At 58.2% G+C, this 19,457-nt stretch overlaps 2 protein-coding genes across 5 annotated transcripts in view; one reads left to right on the forward strand and one right to left on the reverse strand.

Moving 5' to 3' along the window:
* Positions 1-422: 422 nt before the first annotated feature.
* Positions 423-8,169, reverse strand: SPIRE2 (spire type actin nucleation factor 2). The gene is made up of 15 exons (XM_080364903.1): positions 7,905-8,169; positions 4,915-4,952; positions 4,272-4,631; positions 3,883-3,963; positions 3,641-3,805; positions 3,465-3,551; positions 3,186-3,309; positions 2,923-3,089; positions 2,326-2,476; positions 2,070-2,203; positions 1,573-1,707; positions 1,434-1,501; positions 1,317-1,344; positions 1,090-1,205; positions 423-998 (listed from the first exon to the last, which is right to left on the reverse strand). The coding sequence occupies exons 1-15, from the start codon at positions 8,116-8,118 to the stop codon at positions 791-793; spliced, it is 2,076 nt and encodes a 691-aa protein (XP_080221029.1). The 5' UTR covers positions 8,119-8,169; the 3' UTR covers positions 423-790.
* Positions 8,170-8,495: 326 nt separating this feature from the next.
* The window catches only part of FANCA (FA complementation group A), a 42,030-nt gene continuing 31,068 nt past the window's right edge, over positions 8,496-19,457 (forward strand). Inside the window, exons 1-6 of one of the 4 annotated variants that reach the window (XR_013923657.1) lie at positions 8,496-13,470; positions 14,032-14,141; positions 15,022-15,094; positions 15,546-15,688; positions 16,294-16,389; positions 18,580-18,653. Coding sequence is in view for 3 of the 4 variants with exons in the window: in XM_080364851.1 (XP_080220977.1) it covers positions 13,431-13,470; positions 14,032-14,141; positions 15,022-15,094; positions 15,546-15,688; positions 16,294-16,389; positions 18,580-18,653 (536 nt within the window). In the remaining variant the exon portion in view is untranslated. The remainder of the gene's footprint in view (positions 13,471-14,031; positions 14,142-15,021; positions 15,095-15,545; positions 15,689-16,293; positions 16,390-18,579; positions 18,654-19,457) is intronic. The other 3 variants (XM_080364851.1, XM_080364852.1, XM_080364853.1) reach the window with 3 other exon arrangements.

The following is a 19,457-nucleotide window of genomic DNA, read 5'->3' on the forward strand; positions in this document are numbered from 1 at the left end:
GCCCTCAGCACGCCGGCGCGCCCCGCCCTCGCCGCCCCGCCCCTAGTGCGCAGGCGCAGTGTGCGGCGGCCGGCGCGCCAGCACCGCGTGAAATATGTTGCGGCGGGTGCGCAGGGACCGTGCGCTTCCCCACGGCGAGACACGGCCCGGGGACACGGGTGGGACCCTGGGACAAGCCGGGGGGAGCCCGGCGGCCGGGGGCACACAGTGGCGCGGGGGCCAGCAGGGGGTGTTCCCACGAGCCGTGTGTGGGATCACGCGTGGGGCACAGCAGGGGGGGCAGGAGGGGCGGCCGGGGGGGGAGCACGTTCAGGTGGGCCACGGTGGGGCGCTGGGGGTGGTGGGCCACCCGCCCCAGACCGGGGGGGGTGCGCGCGCCCTCCACGCCAGCCCACCCACCCACGCAGGAACAGCCACGTGGCCCCGGGGCAGCCCAGCGGGTTTATTAGCCGGGGGACATACAGAGTGGCCGCGCCAGCCACGGCACTGGGCATCCCGGCACCCGCCTGGCACACCGGGCCTGGCACAGCAGCGGGGCCAGAGGACCGGGACTGGCAGCAGTGGTGCCCGTGGCACAATCCGCCCCCCGGGGCCATGCCAGCGTCCCGCCAGTGGCGGGGACAGGAGGGGACAGCAGGCACCCTGCCGTGCCGCTGGCCCACGCCACCCCCTGGTCCGTCAGGTATATAAATATAGAGGCTGTATGTATACATCCTATGTATATATGTACATCCAGGTGGCCACGAGCAGGGTCTACGTCGGGGCAGCTGGCACCCCTGCGCCGGGCCCTTCACTTGTGCCACGAGTCGCCGTAGAGGGAGCGGGCCTTGGTGCGGCGTGGCGCAGCGTTGAGGACAGCCACACTGCGGCGGCTGGAGCAGATGACATCGGTGACAAAGCCGGCGCAGTCGCTGCAGATGTCACGCAGGACAGAGCCCTGGGCGTAGATGTGGGGGAACTCCTCTTCCACCCGGCGCCAGCACGTGCCCGGGAGCGAGCTGTGGCACAGGGTGCACCGTCAGCCCCGGCGCAACCGAGGGGAGGAGGGGAGGAGGTGGGGGGAGGAAGGCTCAGGGCTGTGACACTCACTGGAAGGTCTCTCGCCTCCGCAGTGGCAGGGCTTTGGCCAGCAGTGAGCCTGGGAGGCTCTCGAAGCCCAACGCGTAGACAGGGATGTGAGCCAGCTTCTTGGAAGGCATCTTCATCTGCCAGGTGTGCAGGCATCAGGGCAGGACAGGGACAGGGATGGGGCAGGACAGGGACAGGGAGGGAGCAGGACAGGGACACCTTGGCACTGGCCAGAGCCAGTCCCTTACCTTCAGGCTGCAGGAGCTGCATACAGACCTGGGGGGACAGAGAGAAGCTGGTGAGCGGGACCATGGCGGGGACCCCCCTGCCACCCTCCCAGCCCTGTGGCATGGCACGGCACTCACCGCTTACAGAAGAGGCATGCTGCGGGCCAGGAGAAGAGGGGGAACTTGGCCCTGCAGCAGCAGCAGACCTGTAGGCAGAGCGGGGTGAGAGCCGGGGGCCGGGCAGGCAGCACTCAGCCCCTCTGGCCCCAGCTCCCACCTTCCCCTTCCGCAGGCTGCTGTACAGCTCCTTGCTCTGCAGGAACTTCTCCATCTCGGCCTTGACCAACACCCTGCGCACGTTGATCATCTCCTCCACGGTGAGGGCTAGGCTCTCCACCGGGTGGCTGAACTCCTGCGGGCAAGTGGGGATGTCAACCCGGTCTGCCACAGGGCTGCAGCGCACGGTGGGGACCGGAGCATCCCCGTGCCGCGGGCAGCGCCTCCTGGCATGGGCAAAAGATCCTGGCACCAGCAAAGCATCCCCAGCACGGTCAGAGAGTCCCCAACACCAGCAGTGTCCCAGCATGGATATAGGGCACATGGCATGGCATGTCTTAAGCCCCACATCCTGAGCAGAGGGAGCGGGGAGGCCATGGGGACTCCCCAGGTACTTTGTGCCTTCATGCCAGACTGCTGTGTGCCCATGGTCACGTTCTCACGGTATCCCCAGCCCTGGTGTCCCCAGCCTGGCCCAGCCCTACTACCAGCACTCACCAGCCAGAGATGCTTGGAGCTGGTGCTGGGGGCTGCGCTGGTTCCATCCTCCGGCCTCTCCTCCACAGCACCGAGGGCAGCCCGGGGCAGTGCTGAGCCGTCCGGCAGCGGGTGGCAGCTGGCAGGAACGGAGCCTGCAGGGGGAACAGGGAGACCATGGCAAGGCCACGCTGCCCAGTGCCAGCCCTGCCGTCCGGCACAGCACAGCCACCCCGGGGACGGAGGTGCTGCGGGGCTGGGGACCTCCGGCAGGTACCTGAGCGGGGTCGGGGCTCCGGCTGCAGCGGCTCTGGCTCCTGGGGCGCAGCCTGGCTGCCCCCCAGCTGGCTCTGCAGCTGTGCCAGGTCATGTTCTGAGAAGGAGCGGTCCCGCTTCAGCGGCACCTCTGTGCCCGGGGAGTCCTCCTCCTGCAGGGCCATGGGCACAGTGTCACCCCAGGGACCCTCTCACCCCTCCTGTACTCCCGTGTCCCCCCAGCCTCCACCCTCCCCAATGACCCAGGAGGCACACTGCGGGGGTGGAAGGGTCACCCCTTTACCCCTCAGCCTCAGGGCTGGAGGGAGCTAAGAGCTCTGCACCTGCAGGGAGATGCCCCCTGCACCCCCCTGGGCTGCGGGCACCAGCAGCATGGGCACCAGTGGTGTGAGCACTGGCACGGGCACTGGCAGCATGGGAGCTAGCAGTGTGTGTACTGGCACAGGCACCGGGAACACGGGCACCAGTAGCAGGGGTACTGGAAGTGTGAGCACTGGCACAGGTACTGGCAGCACGGGCACCAGCAATGTGAGCACTAGCACGGGTACTGGCAGCACAGGCACCAGCAGTGTGGGCGCTGCTGTGTCCCCTCTCTTGCCTCAGAGACGTTCATCTCCTCCATCTCAGCCAGGGTGGGTGCCTTGAGCAGGACACGTGGCCGTGGGCGTGCTGGCGCAGTCACTGGGGACCGGGAGAGCTCGAGGCAGGAGCTGGAGGCCAGGCGGCCCGAGCAGGCGTGGGGGATGCAGGGCAGGGAGCTGTAGCCTGTGGACCAGGATGGGGCTCAGCCCTGGCACAGCAGGGACCTGCCCTGGTGCCGGGTGCGTGGCCAGCAGCCTGGCAGGGAGGGAATGCTGGTACCTTTCTGGCCATGGTATGGAGTCTCCACAGGCCGAAGCTTCCTCTCCTGCCTGATCTCCTCCAGGATCTTCTCATGGAGCGTCCTCTGCTTCTGGGGCAGGGGCCGCAGCCGCCGCTCCGATGCCTGCAGGATGCACCGATGGGACCTCAAGTGGTGGCTGTGGCTTAGGGACGACCACCCGCAGGGCACCCAGCCGGGTGGGCATGGCATCCATGTGACCTGCCAAGCCCAGGCTGGGCACTGCCATGCCATGGCGGTGTGCCGGTGCTGGCACTCACCTGCTTCAGTGGGGGCCGGGAGCGAATGAAGTCGAGGATGAGCTCATGGGCGTCCTTCTTCACCCGGGGGGGGATGTCTCCATCCACCTGGCAGAGGGGCCACGGGCAGTGTCAATGCCAGGGTGGCATGGCAGCAGGGCAGGGGACTGGCATGGTTTCACCCTGGCCATGCTCACCATGACTTTGCGGAGTTTGTAGTTGCGGGCACGGATGTCTTGCATGAGCATCTCGAAGGGGGTGAGCTGGTACTCAGTGGGCAGTGGGTTGAACTGCTTCTCCTGCACCTTCTTCAGCTTCACACCGTGCCGCAGCTCCCGCATCAGCTGCACCCACAGCCGAGCCTGGGGGATGGACAGACATGGCATCAGCTCCCACATGGCTGCGGCACAGCCCCCCGCACCCGGCCATGCTGCCGTACCCAGTCGGTGTTGCGCAAACTGCCCAGCTCCGCTGCTGGCCGCTCCTCCGCTTCCTCGTCCTCCTTCAGCTTCTGCAGCATCTGCCATGGCACGAGATGCCGTCACCCTGCCCCAGTGCCCAGCGGCACCGAGGGTCCGGCTGGGACCATGCCACAGGGCCACAGCTCTGATGTGCACCCCCATCCCTGCTATGAGCTGTCCATGCTGGCATCAGCCCAGGGCAGGTGGGAGCCAGGGGTACCATGGCACAGCACCCCAGGAGAGGGAGCTGGCAGCCCTGGTTGGGGTGCAGAGAGGAGCACCGTGCGCGCCCCAGTGTTTTGGGCTCACGGGTGGTTTCCCCGGCCAGGCAGTGGTGCCGGCTGTGCTGGCAGGTGCCTGCACTCACCTCCTTGGCATCGCGGATCTTGGCGAGGAAGGCTTTCAGCTCCACGGTCTCGGCAAAGAGAGCCCGGCAGACAGCCTGGTAGTGTGCCTGGGCCTCGGCGGGGTCAGCCAGGCGGGCGGCACAGCACTGCATGGCCTGCCCAAAGGTGCGCACGGCGCGCAGCGGCCCCTCGCCCCCCTCCTCCTCCTCCTCCTGCCCCCCGTAGCCCTCATCGGCCGTGCCGCAGCCACTGTCCTCCGAGTCGCTGTTGGTCATCAGGTCGATGAGCTGCTCCAGCCGTGGGCTCAGCTCCCGCTCCTCGTTCTCATCCAGCCCCCAGTCCAGTGCCCGGTAGATGGCGAAGCCCAACGACTGCACCATCTGAGGGGAGATGGCACTGGCAGGGCCCCGGCTGGACCCCAGCACTGGCCGCACCGGGAGGAGCCCCTCGGCACACATGACCAGCACCGGCTGCCCCCCGCTGCCTCAGACATGGGTGCTGGGTCTCACCCCCTACGGCACCCCAGGAACCCATCACTGCAGGGCAAGGGGGGGACAGGTGGCCATGCCCACCCAGGGACCCCCGTGCTGGGGTGTGACAGCAGATGGGCCAGGTCACCAGCAAGCTGCAGCAGGGCTGGACAGGCGTCCAGCCCCCACATACCTGGGCTTCAGCAGAGGGCGTCAGCAGCGGGGGCAGCTCTAGGGGGAGAAGGGCAGAGTCACCACTAGCATCTGCAGCCCCATGCTGGGCATCCCACCCAAGCATCACCTCCTGTCCCACACCCCAGGGCTGCTGCACCCACCCAGCCTCAGCTGTGGGGACCTGGCAGGGTGACCCTGAGTGGGTCCCAGCCTCAGTAGCTCCTACCCCAAACTGGGTCCCCCATCCCTAGCTGGACCCATCCTGACATAGCCTCAGGACATGGCTCCATGGGACAACGGTGACCTACGTGTTGAGTCTTGGCATCGGCAGTGCTGGTTACGAGCTGGTGGCACAGTCTCCGTTGCCCACCCTGCCCAGCCGAGCATGGTGAGCCTCACTCAGCATCACAGCACCCACTGGCCCTGGGCAACGAGCCCAAACAGGCACTAGCCACTCAGTCCACTGCCTCCAGCCAGACCCAGAAGGCACATAGCAGGGGCAGTGTCACCCCTTTATCACTCAGCCCTGCAGCTGAAGGGAGCTGAGAGCTCTGCACCTGCAGGGAGATGTCCCCTACACCCTGCTGGGCTGTGGGCACTAGCAGTGTGGGCACTGGCAGTGTGGGCACTGGTGTGGACACCAGCAGTGTGGGCACTTGGCAGCATGAGCCAGGAGGCAGGGGTGCAGTGAGGACTCACAGATCACCCAAAGGACATGACATGGATGCCTGGTATGCGCTGCAGTGATTTGTGTCCTTGTGTTTGTGCCCAACAATGCTGCTTCCCACTGCAGAGACAGCACAGCCAGACTATCGCATATATACATAGCACTGTGCCTACACACACACGAGCCCGTGAGATGCTCGTGGGCAGCTCAGACCTCCCTGGCAGCTAGAGGGCCACAGGATGAGGAGCAGGAGTGGCTTTTTCATCATCCCCAAGGACAGTGCTCTGATGCCCCCAGCTCCACTTTCCTGATAGCAGCTGCAGAGCTCCTTCCCCAGCCCAGGGAAGCACCGGCCATTAGCTGTCCATTTAGCTGATCGATGTGGCAGCGAGCAGCAGCCGCAAGAATGTGACGGCCATGTGCTGGCTGTGTATCAGCAATGTGCCAGCCAGGCCAGGTGCTGCTCGGGAAGGGCAGTGCGAGTGGTGGAGATGCAGGGTCCAGCCATGCCATGCCACACATAAGCCCAACATCACTCCCGCACCCCAGGCTATGCCTGGCTCCCGCTGCACTGCCAGCCCTGGGATGCTCTGCCCTAGCTGGGAGAGGATGTGGCAGCACATTCCCTGGGATAGTGACATCGGCACCCCGGATCTGATGCTTGGCCGCGGCAGGAGCTGGGCCAGTGGGCTGAGCCTGGCTGGTCCCAGAAGCTCCCTCCAGCTGCTGGAGGAAGTTCCCATGGGATGAGGAACTAGAGCAGCTCAGGCGGGTGCTGCCAGCTCATCTGACCCGGACTCTGTCCTGTGCCTGGGTGGAGCTGCCAAGCCCTGTGCCAGGCTGGTGCCACCACCTGCTGCGGCTCTGGGAGGCACCTGGAGCCCTTCCAGCTTTGGGCTTCACTGTGAAGGGCCCAGATTTGTCCCTGGGGAGGTGGCTCAGGCTGGCACAGGAAGGACTAGGGAGCAGGAGGCAGCACGGTGGCACTGACAGTGGCTCAGGGAAGGGTGTGGGGCTATTCCCATGTGCAACCGGTGGAGCTGGTGTGACCACACCGTGCCTAGCTGCCACAGCCACGTGCCATGGCAGTGTGTGGCCCTGCCCTGGGCACGGAGCTGCCCCATGCGCCCCAGGCCCCATGGGCCTCCTGCACCCCGCTCCCCATCTCCCATCTCCCCTGGCTCAGCTTGTCCCCTGCCACTGAGAACATTCCTGCCTGGCCACCAGCAGTAAGGACATGCCATGACACTGCAGTGTCCCTGTCCGTCCACAAGACCCCAGGAGACCCTGCAGCGTCCGACAGCGCCAGGCACCGGGCACCATCTCTGGGCACCCTGGCCTCCCCACAGGGCAAGACGGGCGAAGCCATTTGCCATGTCTGTCATTAGGCACACGGGTGCTCACACCGCACCAGCCGGCTCTGCTGCTGGCAGCCGGCCGAGCCTGACACAGGCCGGAACCGCCACGGCCCTGCCCGGCAGCGCCAGCCGCCCGCAGAGAGGGCACGGCTGACAGTCCGAAGGTCAGCGACGGTGCTGCCCCAAACCGCCACTCCTGGGGGACCGCAGGGACACACCAGGCAGTGGACAGTGTCCCCTGCGGGGTCTGGGGGTGCAGGTGTGTGCAGGCGGTGTGCCTGGCTCTGTGCCGTGCACCTGCAGGTGTGTGTCCCCGCGCCTGTCGGTCTGTCCTTGCCGGGTGTCCTGCAGCCCCGCGGTGGGGTCCGGCCCGGTGAACCCCGCACCCACGGGCACTCTGCACACCCCCCAGCCCGGGGCCAGCCTCACCAGATCAGCCGGCCAGGCTCTGCCGGTGCCACTCCAGCCCTGCCCCTCCGGGCCACCAGCCCACGGCCTGCGCCAGTAACTGCAGTGCCAGCGATGGTCCCTGGCCGTGCCAGCGCCGGTGCCGATGCTGGTGTGCTGGTTCCTTGCTAGGGCCAGGGCTGGGGACTCGCCTCCGTCCTTGCCGGTGCCGGTACCGCCTTCCTGCCCCCCGGTGCCAGCCCTCTTGCTCGTCCTCTCAGTCTCTCCGGTGCCGCAGCCGGTGCCCCCAGTGCCGCACCGGTCCCCTGCTGCCGGTGCCGGCGACGCCAGTGCCTGCCCCCCCTCCCCGGCGGTGCCGCTACCTCTGCCCATCCCTCCGCTGCCGGTACCGGCCCTTCTCCACCGGTGCCGCTCCCTCTCGCCGGCTCCACTGCGGGTGCCCCCCTCCCCGTGCTGGTATCCCCGGGCCCCAGGGCGGTGCAGCACCCCGTGGCGGTGCCGGTAAACAGCACCGGCGCAGCCCCGCTCCCCGTGCGGCCGCTCCCGGTTCCACCCCGCGTTGCGGCGGTCGCTTACCGGGCGGCGGGGCGGGAAGGACGACGCTCCCGTCGCCGCGGAGGCGGATGTCGGCGGTGCGGAGAGGCGCGGCGGGGGCGGCGGCGGCGGCGGCGGCGCGGCAGCTCTGGAAGCAGAGCGCCCAGGCCTGCTCCTCGTTCAGCGGCTGCTCGTAGCACTTCAGCACGTCCTCCAGGGACAGCTCCCGCGGGGCCCCGCCACCCGCCCGCGCCATCGCCCCATCCCCGCGCGCCGCCGCCGCCGCCCGCCGCCGCCGCCGCCGCACCGGGCGGGCGGGGCCCCGGGAGGGGCGGGGGGCGCGGCGCGGCGGCGCGGAGCGGAGCGGAGCAGCTGGCGGCGGATCGGACCGCCCCCGCCCCCGCGGCTCGGCCCCGCCCGCGCCACCGACTGCCGCCGCCGGGGGGGCCCACCGGGAGGCGGCGCGCTGGACGGAGCGGTACCGAGAGGCACGGCAAGGCTCGGCACGGCTCGGCAGGGCTTGGCACGGCTCCGAAAGGCTCGGCAGGACTCGGAAGGCTCGGCAGGGCTTGGCACGGCTTGGCACGGCTCGGCTTGGCACGGCAAGGATCGGCAGGGTTCGGCATGCCTGGCACGGCTCAGCAGGGCTTGGCACGGCTCGGCAAGGCTCGGCTCTGAACGGCTAGGCTCGGCAGGGCTTGGCGTGGTTCAGCAGGGCTCTGCACGGCAAGGCTCGGCAGGGCTTGGCATGGCTTGGCACAGCTTGGCAGGGCTCATCCAGGCTTAGCACAGCTTGGCAAGGCTTAGCATGGCTTCTTACAGCACGGCAGGGCTTGGCACGGCTCAGCATGGCATGGTGGCTGAAGGCACCGGGATGGGGACCTGGTACCTCCACGGGGACAGTGTCCCATGGGAACACAGTGCGTAGGGACAATGCCCTGCAGCAGCTGGAAAGGCTGGCATGACACGGTGCTGATAGCTGGCTCATGCCCAGGCACCAGCAGGTCCCTCCAGACCCACGGCATGGGCAGGATGGTCCTAGCAGAGCAGAAAGGCCCATGAAAGGTCAGTTAGAGCAAATTAAAGCTTTTGTCATGATGAGATTCCCATTTCCATGATGGAAGAAGCATAAAACGGCGTCTCAGCCCCATTAACCCATGAGCATAAACTGGGACGAATTCCGGAGCCGTGCTGGCACGGTTGGGAGCGGGATAGAGCCACCACATGGGTTCTCATCTACTCCACATGGCCAAAGAGCTGTCCTGGGGCCAGAGACCTCCAGCAAAGAGCCTGGGATGGTGCCTGCAATGCCGTGGTGGAGAAATGCCCATTTCGGAGATCCTGAGCAGTGTCGTCTCTGTCTCTGGGGAAGGAAATGGGAAAGCAGGGTCATACAGCTGGGAATCACAGCCCTGCACAGTGCCCTGGGCTTTGGGAAGGGGGAGGATGGATGCAGGTGATCCAAAGTGTCTGCACATCTTGGTTTTACCGAAATGCACCATTGCTGGGGCAGGAGCACATTGCAGGGGATGAGGAGCACATTGGGATCCCTGGCTGGATCTGTGCGTTGCAGGAGAGCCGCACGGCTCTGGTCCCCCGGGAGCAGCTCTTGGCTGCGGTGCTGGATGTCTGGGTCTGGCTTTCCTCACCAACAAGGGAGATTTGAATGTGACATTTACCCTGTAATCAGCTGGCTTTGGAGCCTGCTTGGGAAGCGACTTTAGGGGGAGGAAAGCTGCGTGTGCTGTGCTGAGCTGGCTGCCGGCTTTCCTGCGCCACACACACCTGCCAGTGCCCCTGGACACAGCCAGAGCGGCACCGTCGGGGATGGGAGCGGGGAGGTTGTGCAGCGTTTGAAGGCAGCGATAACCCAACCTGCAGGATTCATGGGAATCCATTTGAATTATAAAGCACAAAGTCCTTTGCTATGGGTAAAACTGTAATTAATATAAGATCAAGATGTAATTAAAAGCTACTGTCTCGGAAAATATCAACAAAAGCCAAGTGTGTATGTGCATAGGGGAAATATAATTAAAAATGAAAGAAATAGGGAGAAAAAAAACAATGAAGAGGTTGGGAAATGGTTGCATAGCACTCCAGCAGGGTTAGATTTCCTGGCTGCTGGCCACCCTCGGCAGTGAAGCAGGACGTGCCCCAGCGAAATGGCCACAGAGCTGCGACAGAGGGCAGAGCCCTTCCCCAGCAGCCTGCAGCAGGGCTGTGTGCTGTGAGCCCCGTTTGTTTAACATATTCACACGGGTTTCATCTGTCACATGCAAAAAAATATCCTTACAAAGCCACAGAAACCTCAGAGGAGCACTCAGAGAACTCACGAGGTTGGATGCACCTATTCCACTTTCCTCAGATGCTGCAATAAACTGGGGGCCATGAAAGAGAGTTTTACACGGTAGCTTGCTCTTGTTGCGTGCTGTCCTCAGATGTGGCCAGAGTTCAAGGAGCTTCCTGGTGTCGCTGCCTGGAGTGTGGCCTCTGGCTCCACACAGTGATGCTGAGGTCTTGGCTGCACCTCCCTGTGACCCCTCAGAGGGTTTCTTATCGCCTTGGCCACCACAGTGATGGTTTCCTCCTCGTTTTTCTTCTTTGGTCAAACCAGAGGCAAGTCCCTGACTGTGCCCGGTGTAATGCAGCACTTGCTGCTCCCAGACTTTCTGGTTCCCTGAAAAGCTCCAGCCAGCCCCAAGTCAAATGAGCCACCTGGTCTGGGGTGGAAGCAGGTCTGCAGCACCACTGTCTGTCAGGAGGCACCAGGCTCCTGGGGCACAGACGCTGTAAGAGCTCCCCAGTCTCTTCTCTGCATAAATAAACTTCTGGAGCACCCCAGAAACCTGAGCTCCAGGTCAGTCAGCCTGCTGCGGCCAGCCATGCCGGGTGATCCCTTTGCAGGAGCACAAGTGCTCCTGATGAAAGCCATGGGGGCTGTGAGCGCTGAGGGCCAGCCCTGTCCTCAGCTGCAGCCGAGGAAGACCCAGGACACAGACAAGCCCATTCCACCCAGGCAAGTGTGGCTCATGGCTGTGGTGCTTGAATGGATCAGGCTGGATTCTGCAAAGCCACCCACTTTGCGGAGTCAGTTTTACTGCATAGGTTCTGGGGTTTTGCACTCCTCTTGTCTGGGTGCGAACAGCCAGGCTGAGTCTTTCTTTGAACAAGGGAAGTGAGCCTGCCGGCTCTCCTGCCCTCCTCCAGAGCTGCCAGTCCTACCTTAGGGACCCTGGGCCAGCCCCTGCCAGATCTGCCCTGCGGGAGGAGAGCAAGGTACTGCAACGGCTCAGGGGCTGGAGAGGCAGAGAGACTGAATCAGAGTGTTTGTTAAAGCTCCATTTCCTTTCTAGAGTCTTCTTCATTAATATTTTAATTAAAACCAGTTCTTGGTGCAGACTGCATTAACTCAGCATACCTCACAGATAATGCATTGCGGTATTAAATACAGCGAGCGTGGCTCTTTGCAGGCCAGTAAACCAGTGAGGCCACAGAGACTGGCCGGCAGTGTTGAGAACAGACATTTTCTGTTCCCTTTCCACCTGCAGGCAATGGCTCCCCTAGCCCACAGGGCGAGACCACACGGGCGAGGGGCTGTGCAACACATGGGACACGGGTACCAGCCTGTTTGCAGGGAGCCAGGGACGCTCGGGCACGACAGGACAGGGGACATCCTGGTGGCCCTGAGCCCCCACGTTCCTGGGATGTGTGCTGGTGGCTGGAGCTCAGCTCAGCCCCCCGGGCTGTGCAGTGCCCACCTGAGAGCTCAGAGGCAGGCAGCTTCCCTTCACCTCCAGCCGAAATTACCCTCCCTGCCCCACCCTACGCTCTCCTTTTCGTATCTCTTTGTACCTTGCTAAGTAATTCCTTTTCTTCTTCCCCATTCATCTCTGAGATATTTGGAGGCAGGTCCCTTCCCTTCCCCTTTCCTTTCTCCCCCAATGCAAATATTTCGTTTTATTGCAGATGAGTCCTTCCAGCTTCTTAATCACATTAATTACTGTCTCTAACCTCCCTCGATTCCTCAGTACTGACCTCCCATCTGATGCAGTACTCCCACTCCCCTTGGAGCCCATTCCTCCCGTCTGTCCCTTCCCAGGGACAACATGGAGGTGCCACCTCCCACAGCCAGGCTCCCACCCGTGCCTCCGCTCCCTCAGCTGTCACCATGTCCTCCGTTCCCCTGCGTAGGCCATTCCCACCATGTGCAAAATGAGCCCTTTGCAGATGTCCCCCACCGGCAGGGCTGCTGCAGGAGAAGTTTTGATTTGCTTTGCTGGCTCAGGGCTCCCTCAGCTCCCCAGTCAGCACCAGAGCTCAGGGGGGCACAGGAGGGATGAACAGCCCCTCCAAAACCCAGGGCTGCTGCAAATTTGATGATGGCACCAGGGGTTTAAAGGGATTCAGAAATGTGATTCTGGAAAGGGTTTCACTTGCTGTCTCCGGGCTGAGATTCAGTGCTGCGGTGACTTTCTGCAGCCCCCTGGTGTGGCAGCAGGCTGGCTGTGGGAGCCCATTGCACTGCCAGTGCAGACCCGGAGCCTTGTGCTGCCTGGAAGGGCTTTCTCCAGCTCTCGGCAGCAAGTGCTGCTGACTCACCTGCTCCCATGGCCAGCACTGCAATAAAAACATCCCATGGCCAATTCCAGCACAGCATTTTTAACATCTGCAAACAGAAGCTAGCCTCCTGACGGTGAATACCCTGGGGTTGTTCATCTGCCTGTACGCTGCCATCCTTATCAAAACAAATTACCACCTTCTGCTCCGAACCCTCTGCAGGGCACGCTAAGGGCAGCTAACCAGCAGCGGTTCATCTCCAAGAGGGGTAAGATGAGAGGCAAGCAGGGAAAATCCCTGTGGGAATTCCACACTGCTCCTTCTGAAACCTTTATTGCCCCCAGCAATGCCCAGTTGTGTGTGGCTGGGGATTTCTGCCCTTAGGAGTTCTTGTCACCTTCCCTGGGTGGTACAATGGGCATGCAGGGAAGCATCCCTGAGGGAAGCAGGGCTGCAAGGAGCTCTCTGCAAGGAGAATCAGGCTGGGAGCAGGGAAACGCTGTTGGAGCTGGTGACAGGACCTGGTCCCAGGGCTGCTGCACCAGGAAGAGGCCTGAGATGTGGATGGCTGCCCCCAGCCCTGGTGGCCCTGGCCCCGCCAGTCTGTGGGGGTATCAGTTGCTGCTGTGCTAAGCCCCCCGCAGCCAGGCCTCAGGGTGAGCGTCGGCCTCTCAGGGGAGACCCCTTCTCCTGGCGACCATGTCGCGGCTGCGGCCTGAGCCACCCTGTCCTACACACACTGCCGCAAACAGCCTTCGTAGCGGGACGTGTGCCCCTCACCGCGCCCTACCTTAGTGCATCCCACCTCGCCCATCCCGCCCCGCCGAGCGACACCACCCACTCTCCCCAACATGGCTGCCGTCGCCTCCGCCACTACCAAGAGGGCGGAGGGGGCGGGCGGGACCACGCCGTGCTTCCAGCCAATGGGAAGCGCCTGTCCCCCCGGCGGGCGGCCAATGGCGGCGCACGGCGGGCAGGTTGGTTCGGCGGGGAGCGAGCGGGCCTGCCGCCATGGCCGGCCCAGGCGGGAGGACGTGGCGGGACCTGCTGGGTAGGTCCGGGCTGAGGTGGCGCCGGGGCTTCTCTGAGAGAGCTCTTGACCTGGTGCTTCCTGCAGGGACAGCAGAGGGGAAGGGTGGGGTGAATGTCTCCTCTCTGCCCTCATAGACCCCCATCCTCCGGCCTGCCTGGCGCTCTGGGCTCCTGGCAGCCCCTCGCCTCAGCTCTCCTCAGCCCTGCTCCCCCCAGAACCCCTCTCCCAAAGGCTGGTGGCCTTCTTGCGGCCCTGCTGCACCTCCCGTCCTGGGCTGGGGGTGTCAGGGCAGCACCTTGGTTGCTTTGGGCTGAGGGCCTTTGGAGGCCGATGGCTGACAGTGCCTGGCAGGGCTTTGGCTGCTTGTGCTGAAGGCCGTGGGGCTTTACCTGCAGAGCTGCCGGAGCAAACCAGGCAGAAACATCCCGCACTGCTCCTGTCACACTGCTGGCTAACCAGGGTCTGGCTGGGGCTGCCTTTGCTCTGCCCGAGACGTGTGCTGCAGCAGCAGAGAGCGAGGTGTCCTCGGGGGTGCTGTTGGAGCAAGCTGTGGTTATAAAAGAAATCCATATTTCTCAGCAGGGAGAGCCAGGAAAAGAAAAAGTGCCTTTGGGAGTGGAGCGGAGCTCCAGGAAGCGGCTCTGCGCCTTCTGGATCACCATCAGAACCTGAACGACCTCCTCTTGGAGGTAGGAGCACAATGGTTCAGGGTGTAACGGTCAGGCTGGGAATCACAGGAGATCCCAGCTGGAGGTGGGTTCCAGGGCCCTTCTTATGGCAACTGTCGAGTGAATGTCCTGGGAACACAGTTTTCATGGTATGTGAAAAGAAAGAACGGCACTGTAGGAGTAAGCTGAAGTTGAGAGGTCTCTGTTGCAGAAATGAGATTATTTTTTTTCCTTTATCCTTCTATGTTTTATTGTTATAGACTAAAAATGGTCAAGTATGGTTTGGATTTGGGACAGAGGGAAATCTGGCACCTTTTTCTTGGGGTCAGAACCGACTTCTTGTTCTAGAGAGAAAAAAAAAAATATCTGGAGTCGCTTGGGTTTTCTCTGAATTACCAGCCATTTTTGACTAAGGTGACTGTCTTTATGAAAACCTCTGTAATTTGCCTATATAGATGCTTGAGCCAACATTCTGACTTGGACATGTTCTACCTTCTGCTCACACACTGGAGAGAGCTTTTGACTTTGATAACTGCAATAGACAATTCAAATGCTTCCCACAGTTCAGCCACAACGACGTTTATTTGTCTGCATAATATTTCTATTCCAAGATAGAAATTCTGTTCCTGGTGCTGCTGCTGATCTGTTGGGTGACTGGGGACAAGTAACTTTGATTTCTATCTCCTTTTCTTTGCAGAAAATGATGATAACTATACATATGCTTCTTGTAAGGTGCCCTAAAATCTTTGTTTACTGTGACGGTGTGGGAGCTTGGTGTTAGTTTCAGTTCAGTTGCTCCAGCCCCCAAGAATGCCAGAGCTGCTCAGTATCCTTTAGAGGGAATAGGTTTGTGAATGTGTCAGAGACACCTAAGGCTGTTACATTTTTCTTTGGCTTCCAGGTGGAGGGTTCAGCCAAACCAGCTGGGCAGGATAGTGCAGAGCACCAGGAAGTATCGTCAGAATCATTTATAGGTGAGTGAAAGCATATCTATTAGAGACAGATTTGGGAAATCATGTACTGAAGTTTTGCCTGTTAAGTATTACAATCCCAGTTTTACTTTCTTTTCATTGTTCTGGTCTCCCATCCAGCTACTTGTTTCTTACTTGTCTGGTGATGATGCACCTGGCAAGGGTCTGATTGTTGAATATTTTGGTTATTTGAAAGTGTAACTGTAAGCCCCACAAGACTAAAATACAAAAATCTGTGGTTAGCAAGGAGTATTCCCTCTCTGTGGTTTTTCTGCCCTTATTTTTATGTACAGTAAAGGAACGATACATAGAAATGAAAATGATTTGCCCATTGCTGCAAATTACATCTCTGCCAGAAGGGGTTTAAGACTTGGGACTTATGTCTTCATAGTCACGTTTTTTAACCCTTTTTTTCCTCTCCCATGCTGACAGCTTTCTGCTTTGGTTTGTTTAGTCTCTGTTCTGCAGGAACAGGCCTCAAGATTGGGTGTGCCCACAGGAATCTTGGCAGCCAAAAATGCTGTTACCAACATCGAGCGGATCTGCCAGGCTTCTGCTGGCCCCTCTCAAGTCCCACTGCTGAACTTGGACCAGAGAGTAAGGGAAAAGGTTTACATTTAATTTATCAAGAAAACAGTGATGTTAGGTTTGACTTTAAATCCAGTTTATCTGTTCTGATAGTCACCCAAGTGTGTGGGACTTGAGTGGATGATTATTAATTTCTGTGTCCAATATGCTCACAGAAGTACAGCGTTCTCCTCTACAGGAAAGCAGCTGGTTTTGACAGCTTGGAAATGAAGTTTTTTGTTTGTTGCTGAAGTGCAGTGTTACACAGGTCTCTCTAAGCAGATCCTATGTTATCACCTCTGGTGTACCTCAGACTCAGTCTCTTCAATGCGTGATTCCGTTTTTATTGATTGTCTCAGTTTGCAGTGTAGCCAGTTGTGGGATGGCCATCTGTGCAAAAGCTGTGCCGTGACTGCTGGCTCAAGTTGCCTCTGAGGAGATGTCAAGTGCCACTGCTGTCAGCCTGGCTGCTTTAGCTAAGCCTTAAGATGAAAAGTTTGGGCTTTTCCCATGAATCTTCTCTACCATTCAAGCTTTTAAAAAACAGTAAACAGGGAAAAGCAACAAATTGGTTTTCTAGGAACATGTTATTTACAAAGGCAATTATTTCTGCTTCATTTCTGGGGTAATTCCAGAAGAGGTTGTCTTGCTTGCTTCAAACGGTCAAGGATTTACTGGTGAACAATGTGTTCTGTTGCCCACTCTTCTGTCAAGAAATGTGGAAAATGAAGGTAAGAACTCATGGAGAAACGTTGCTGTGTTACAGACAGACCTCACACAGACTTAATCTGTGGGATGTGGTAGCATGTTTTCAACCCTCCTCTCCCATCAAGGCCAGGGATAACTGCTAAATGGACTGTTGAAGTGCTGTGATTTCTGTTCAGTTTCGCTCGCTGGGTTTTTTTGGTGACCTAGAGCAGTCTTGCAACTGCTCATCCCTGCTCTGATTAGCTGCAGTCATGAACTCCTCCTGAGAATGAATGTGGTCTTTCTGACCTTTCAAAAGCATGAACTGACTTATAAATGGTGTTGGGTTTTTTTGTTTTGTTTATTTTAAAGCAAGTTCACTGGGAGCTTCCTTGTCTCTGTACAAGGATTTGCTTTGTGTGGCCGCTTCAGAAAGACTGCCACAAAGGAGAGTTGACAGCATCTTGGTGGTCATGTACTGGTTTTGGGGAGCTAGGCAAGCAGCACTCCTGCCTCTCTGAAGGAGATGTTTAACTGTTCCTGTTTGTACTCTGCATGGCTGGTTCTCACTAGGAACCTGCTAGGAAGGGAATGGCAATACGGTGTCTGGAGTTACAGCATGGGTAAAGGGATTAAAATCATCTGAGGTGACACCACAGGTAAGAGATAGTTTGGGGGTATAGTTTTTTTTCCTGTTTAGTGTCACTGCCTTACTGTTCTCAATGAAATACACTAGTAACTTTCCATCAGTTGGCATGCAAGTTTGCTGTCTGGGCTAAGCAATTCAGATCAATTAACCAGGCAGTGTAGAAGCTCCCAGCTGGCTGTGGGAAGGCACAGTCCCAGAAGTCCTTTATGTACTTTGCCAGCAATATTCAGTGTGTCTCTGGCATTCTGGTTCTCTGGGAATGGTGATAAGCCTAAGTGAGTTCATGCAGAAAATGGCTTGAGAGAAATATGGTAGCAGGTAACAGGTTGCATTGCTTCACAAACGTTGTGTTGTTTTGATTTCATTTGGGTGGTTTGTTTTCTAAGATAAGTGGTGCTCTAAGTGGAGTTAAGAATGTCTTGTGAGCAGGACAGTTCTGTCTGCTCACTGCTCTGGTGGGAAAGAAGGAAGAGGCCGGTCTGCCAGGATAAACAGGCATGCTGTAGTCTCAAGTGTCGGATCCTGGGCTGAAAATAGAATCCTGTATATTTTGTAGGCTGATTAAGATCTCCTCATTCTCAGGTAGACACAGACATCAAGTGCTGCTGTGTAATTGAGATTGTTATGGTAAAGAATTAAGTTGTCAAAGACAAAGTGTGTAGGCAAGTCTAGGGTCATGCTATGAGGCAGCTGCTGGTCGCTGCAGAAAGCTCATGGAGCTTTGGTTTTTCTTTGGAGTGACTTGTGTGCCCAAGACTCCCAAGTACCTCTTCCTTCATGAGGAGTGAAGATTTTGTTTCTGTCTGGGACCATTTTTGTAGGGAGGCTGGAATGAGCAGAAGTTGCTGCTGCTGCACAGTTTTCCCTGCCAGGTGCACCCCACAGTCCTGTTTTGCTGGCACAGGACACTCTCCAGGACACACTGTTCCAGGCAGGAGCTGGAAGGGATGGTGCAGGGAGGAAAGCAGGGCGGCAGTTTCATCCGCACAGAAGCAATGCCTTGTGCTGATTTTGCCAACAGCGAGCCTGGTGTTTAGAAGCAGGATGGCTCATGTGGTGTTTGATTTTCCTCTGTGTCCATCGGCCTCTCTGCCCGTACAGTTGCAGTGTCTTTTTGTAGTCTGTTATTGGGAAATAGATTTGAGAGCAGCACTCGCTCCACAGAGACTAATAAACATTCAACAGGCTAAGTGGTAATTCTCTAATCTGTTTCTGGATCTGAATTAACAAGACTTGAAACTTTGTGATGTTACCTGTTTTCTGGGATATCCACTGCCTCTCTGAATATGTAGAATCAGGATTATTCCAGGGGGGCAAAGATGGATATAATTGTTACTTAACCGTGAAAATTTAAAATGATGATGCATCTACAACCCACAGCCATTCAAAATTTATAGGAAGGAAAAATCAAATATAATCTTTCCTCATATGGTATTTCCTATGTTGTTGTTTTAAAATTTTAGTAAGTTCTGGATAGTCTGAATAAATGGAACTTAGTTTTATTTTTTAATATATAATTTACATCACCCAAATGTTAAGTTTACTGCAAAATGCAGACTGTGACCTAATTGTGACATCTCATTAGGACCCTCCAGTGCTGGAAGCTGTGTGGCATCTGCACAGAGACGGCATTGTTGGACTGGGGGAGCTGCTGGAGAGGTAAACAGAGGTTTATAGGCTTGCAGATGTATTTAATCTCTTAAAGCCTATTGAAATGTAATCGAGGATTAGTTATAAGTATTCTGGACTAAGAATATAGTCAGATGCTGGCAAGTGATCAGATTAGCAGGATTTAAGAAGTTACCCGGGTTTGAGAGGTTACTCTAGGTTAATTAGTGCAGTTTAAGGTGCAGTGGCTGATTTGAGGGCTACTGAATCAGCCACAATGTGAAGCAGAATGGTTCAGTGACAACCACCACTGCAGACTGTCCTAGGTGATGTTTCATCTCGTGCTTTGTTTCGCTGGCACAGATAGCTGCATGTGGGTGGTTACCACACTGTGTGGGAGAGGGCTCTGTAACCCAGCTCCTTCAGTTCATCTGGCCATGCCTATGGCTCTGCTTTGGAAAGCCTGTAAAAATTAGTGCTTGATGAGAAGTCTTGCTTTGCAGAAGCCATGTGCTTCCATCTTCATAAAACCTTACAGTTTATTAAGGTTTAACAGATCTCCAGAGAACAGTTATCCTAAGAATTGATTTATTTTTTTCTCCCCCAATACAGACCTAACAACTAAAACCAGTTATCCTTTGTGATGTTCGGGTTGTTTTCTTATGATGTCAAAGGAATGTTACAGCGATCTTTTAGGGTTTTGATATTGGTTTGCTTGTCTGTTAATGTGATAGGAAAAAAAGCCTTCAGTGCCTGCTGTGCTTCAAATTTAAGGCAACCAAAGGGATAGATTAAGAGCTTAATTATTTATTTTAATCATTTTTGTCCAAGTATCTTATAAATCAGAACTAAAGT

Source organism: Falco punctatus (genome assembly GCF_963210335.1).
Source record: "Falco punctatus genome assembly, chromosome: 14".
NCBI lineage: Eukaryota > Metazoa > Chordata > Aves > Falconiformes > Falconidae > Falco > Falco punctatus.

Coding starts and splice junctions, on each gene's coding strand:
- SPIRE2 (XM_080364903.1), bottom strand. CDS start 8,118: ATGGCGCGGGCGGGTGGCGGGGCCCCGCGGGAGCTGTCCCTGGAGGAC. Junction 3,090..3,185: donor TCCATACCATGGCCAGAAAG/GTACCAGCATTC, acceptor CCTGGTCCACAG/GCTACAGCTCCCTGCCCTGC. Junction 1,345..1,433: donor GCATGCCTCTTCTGTAAGCG/GTGAGTGCCGTG, acceptor CTGTCCCCCCAG/GTCTGTATGCAGCTCCTGCA.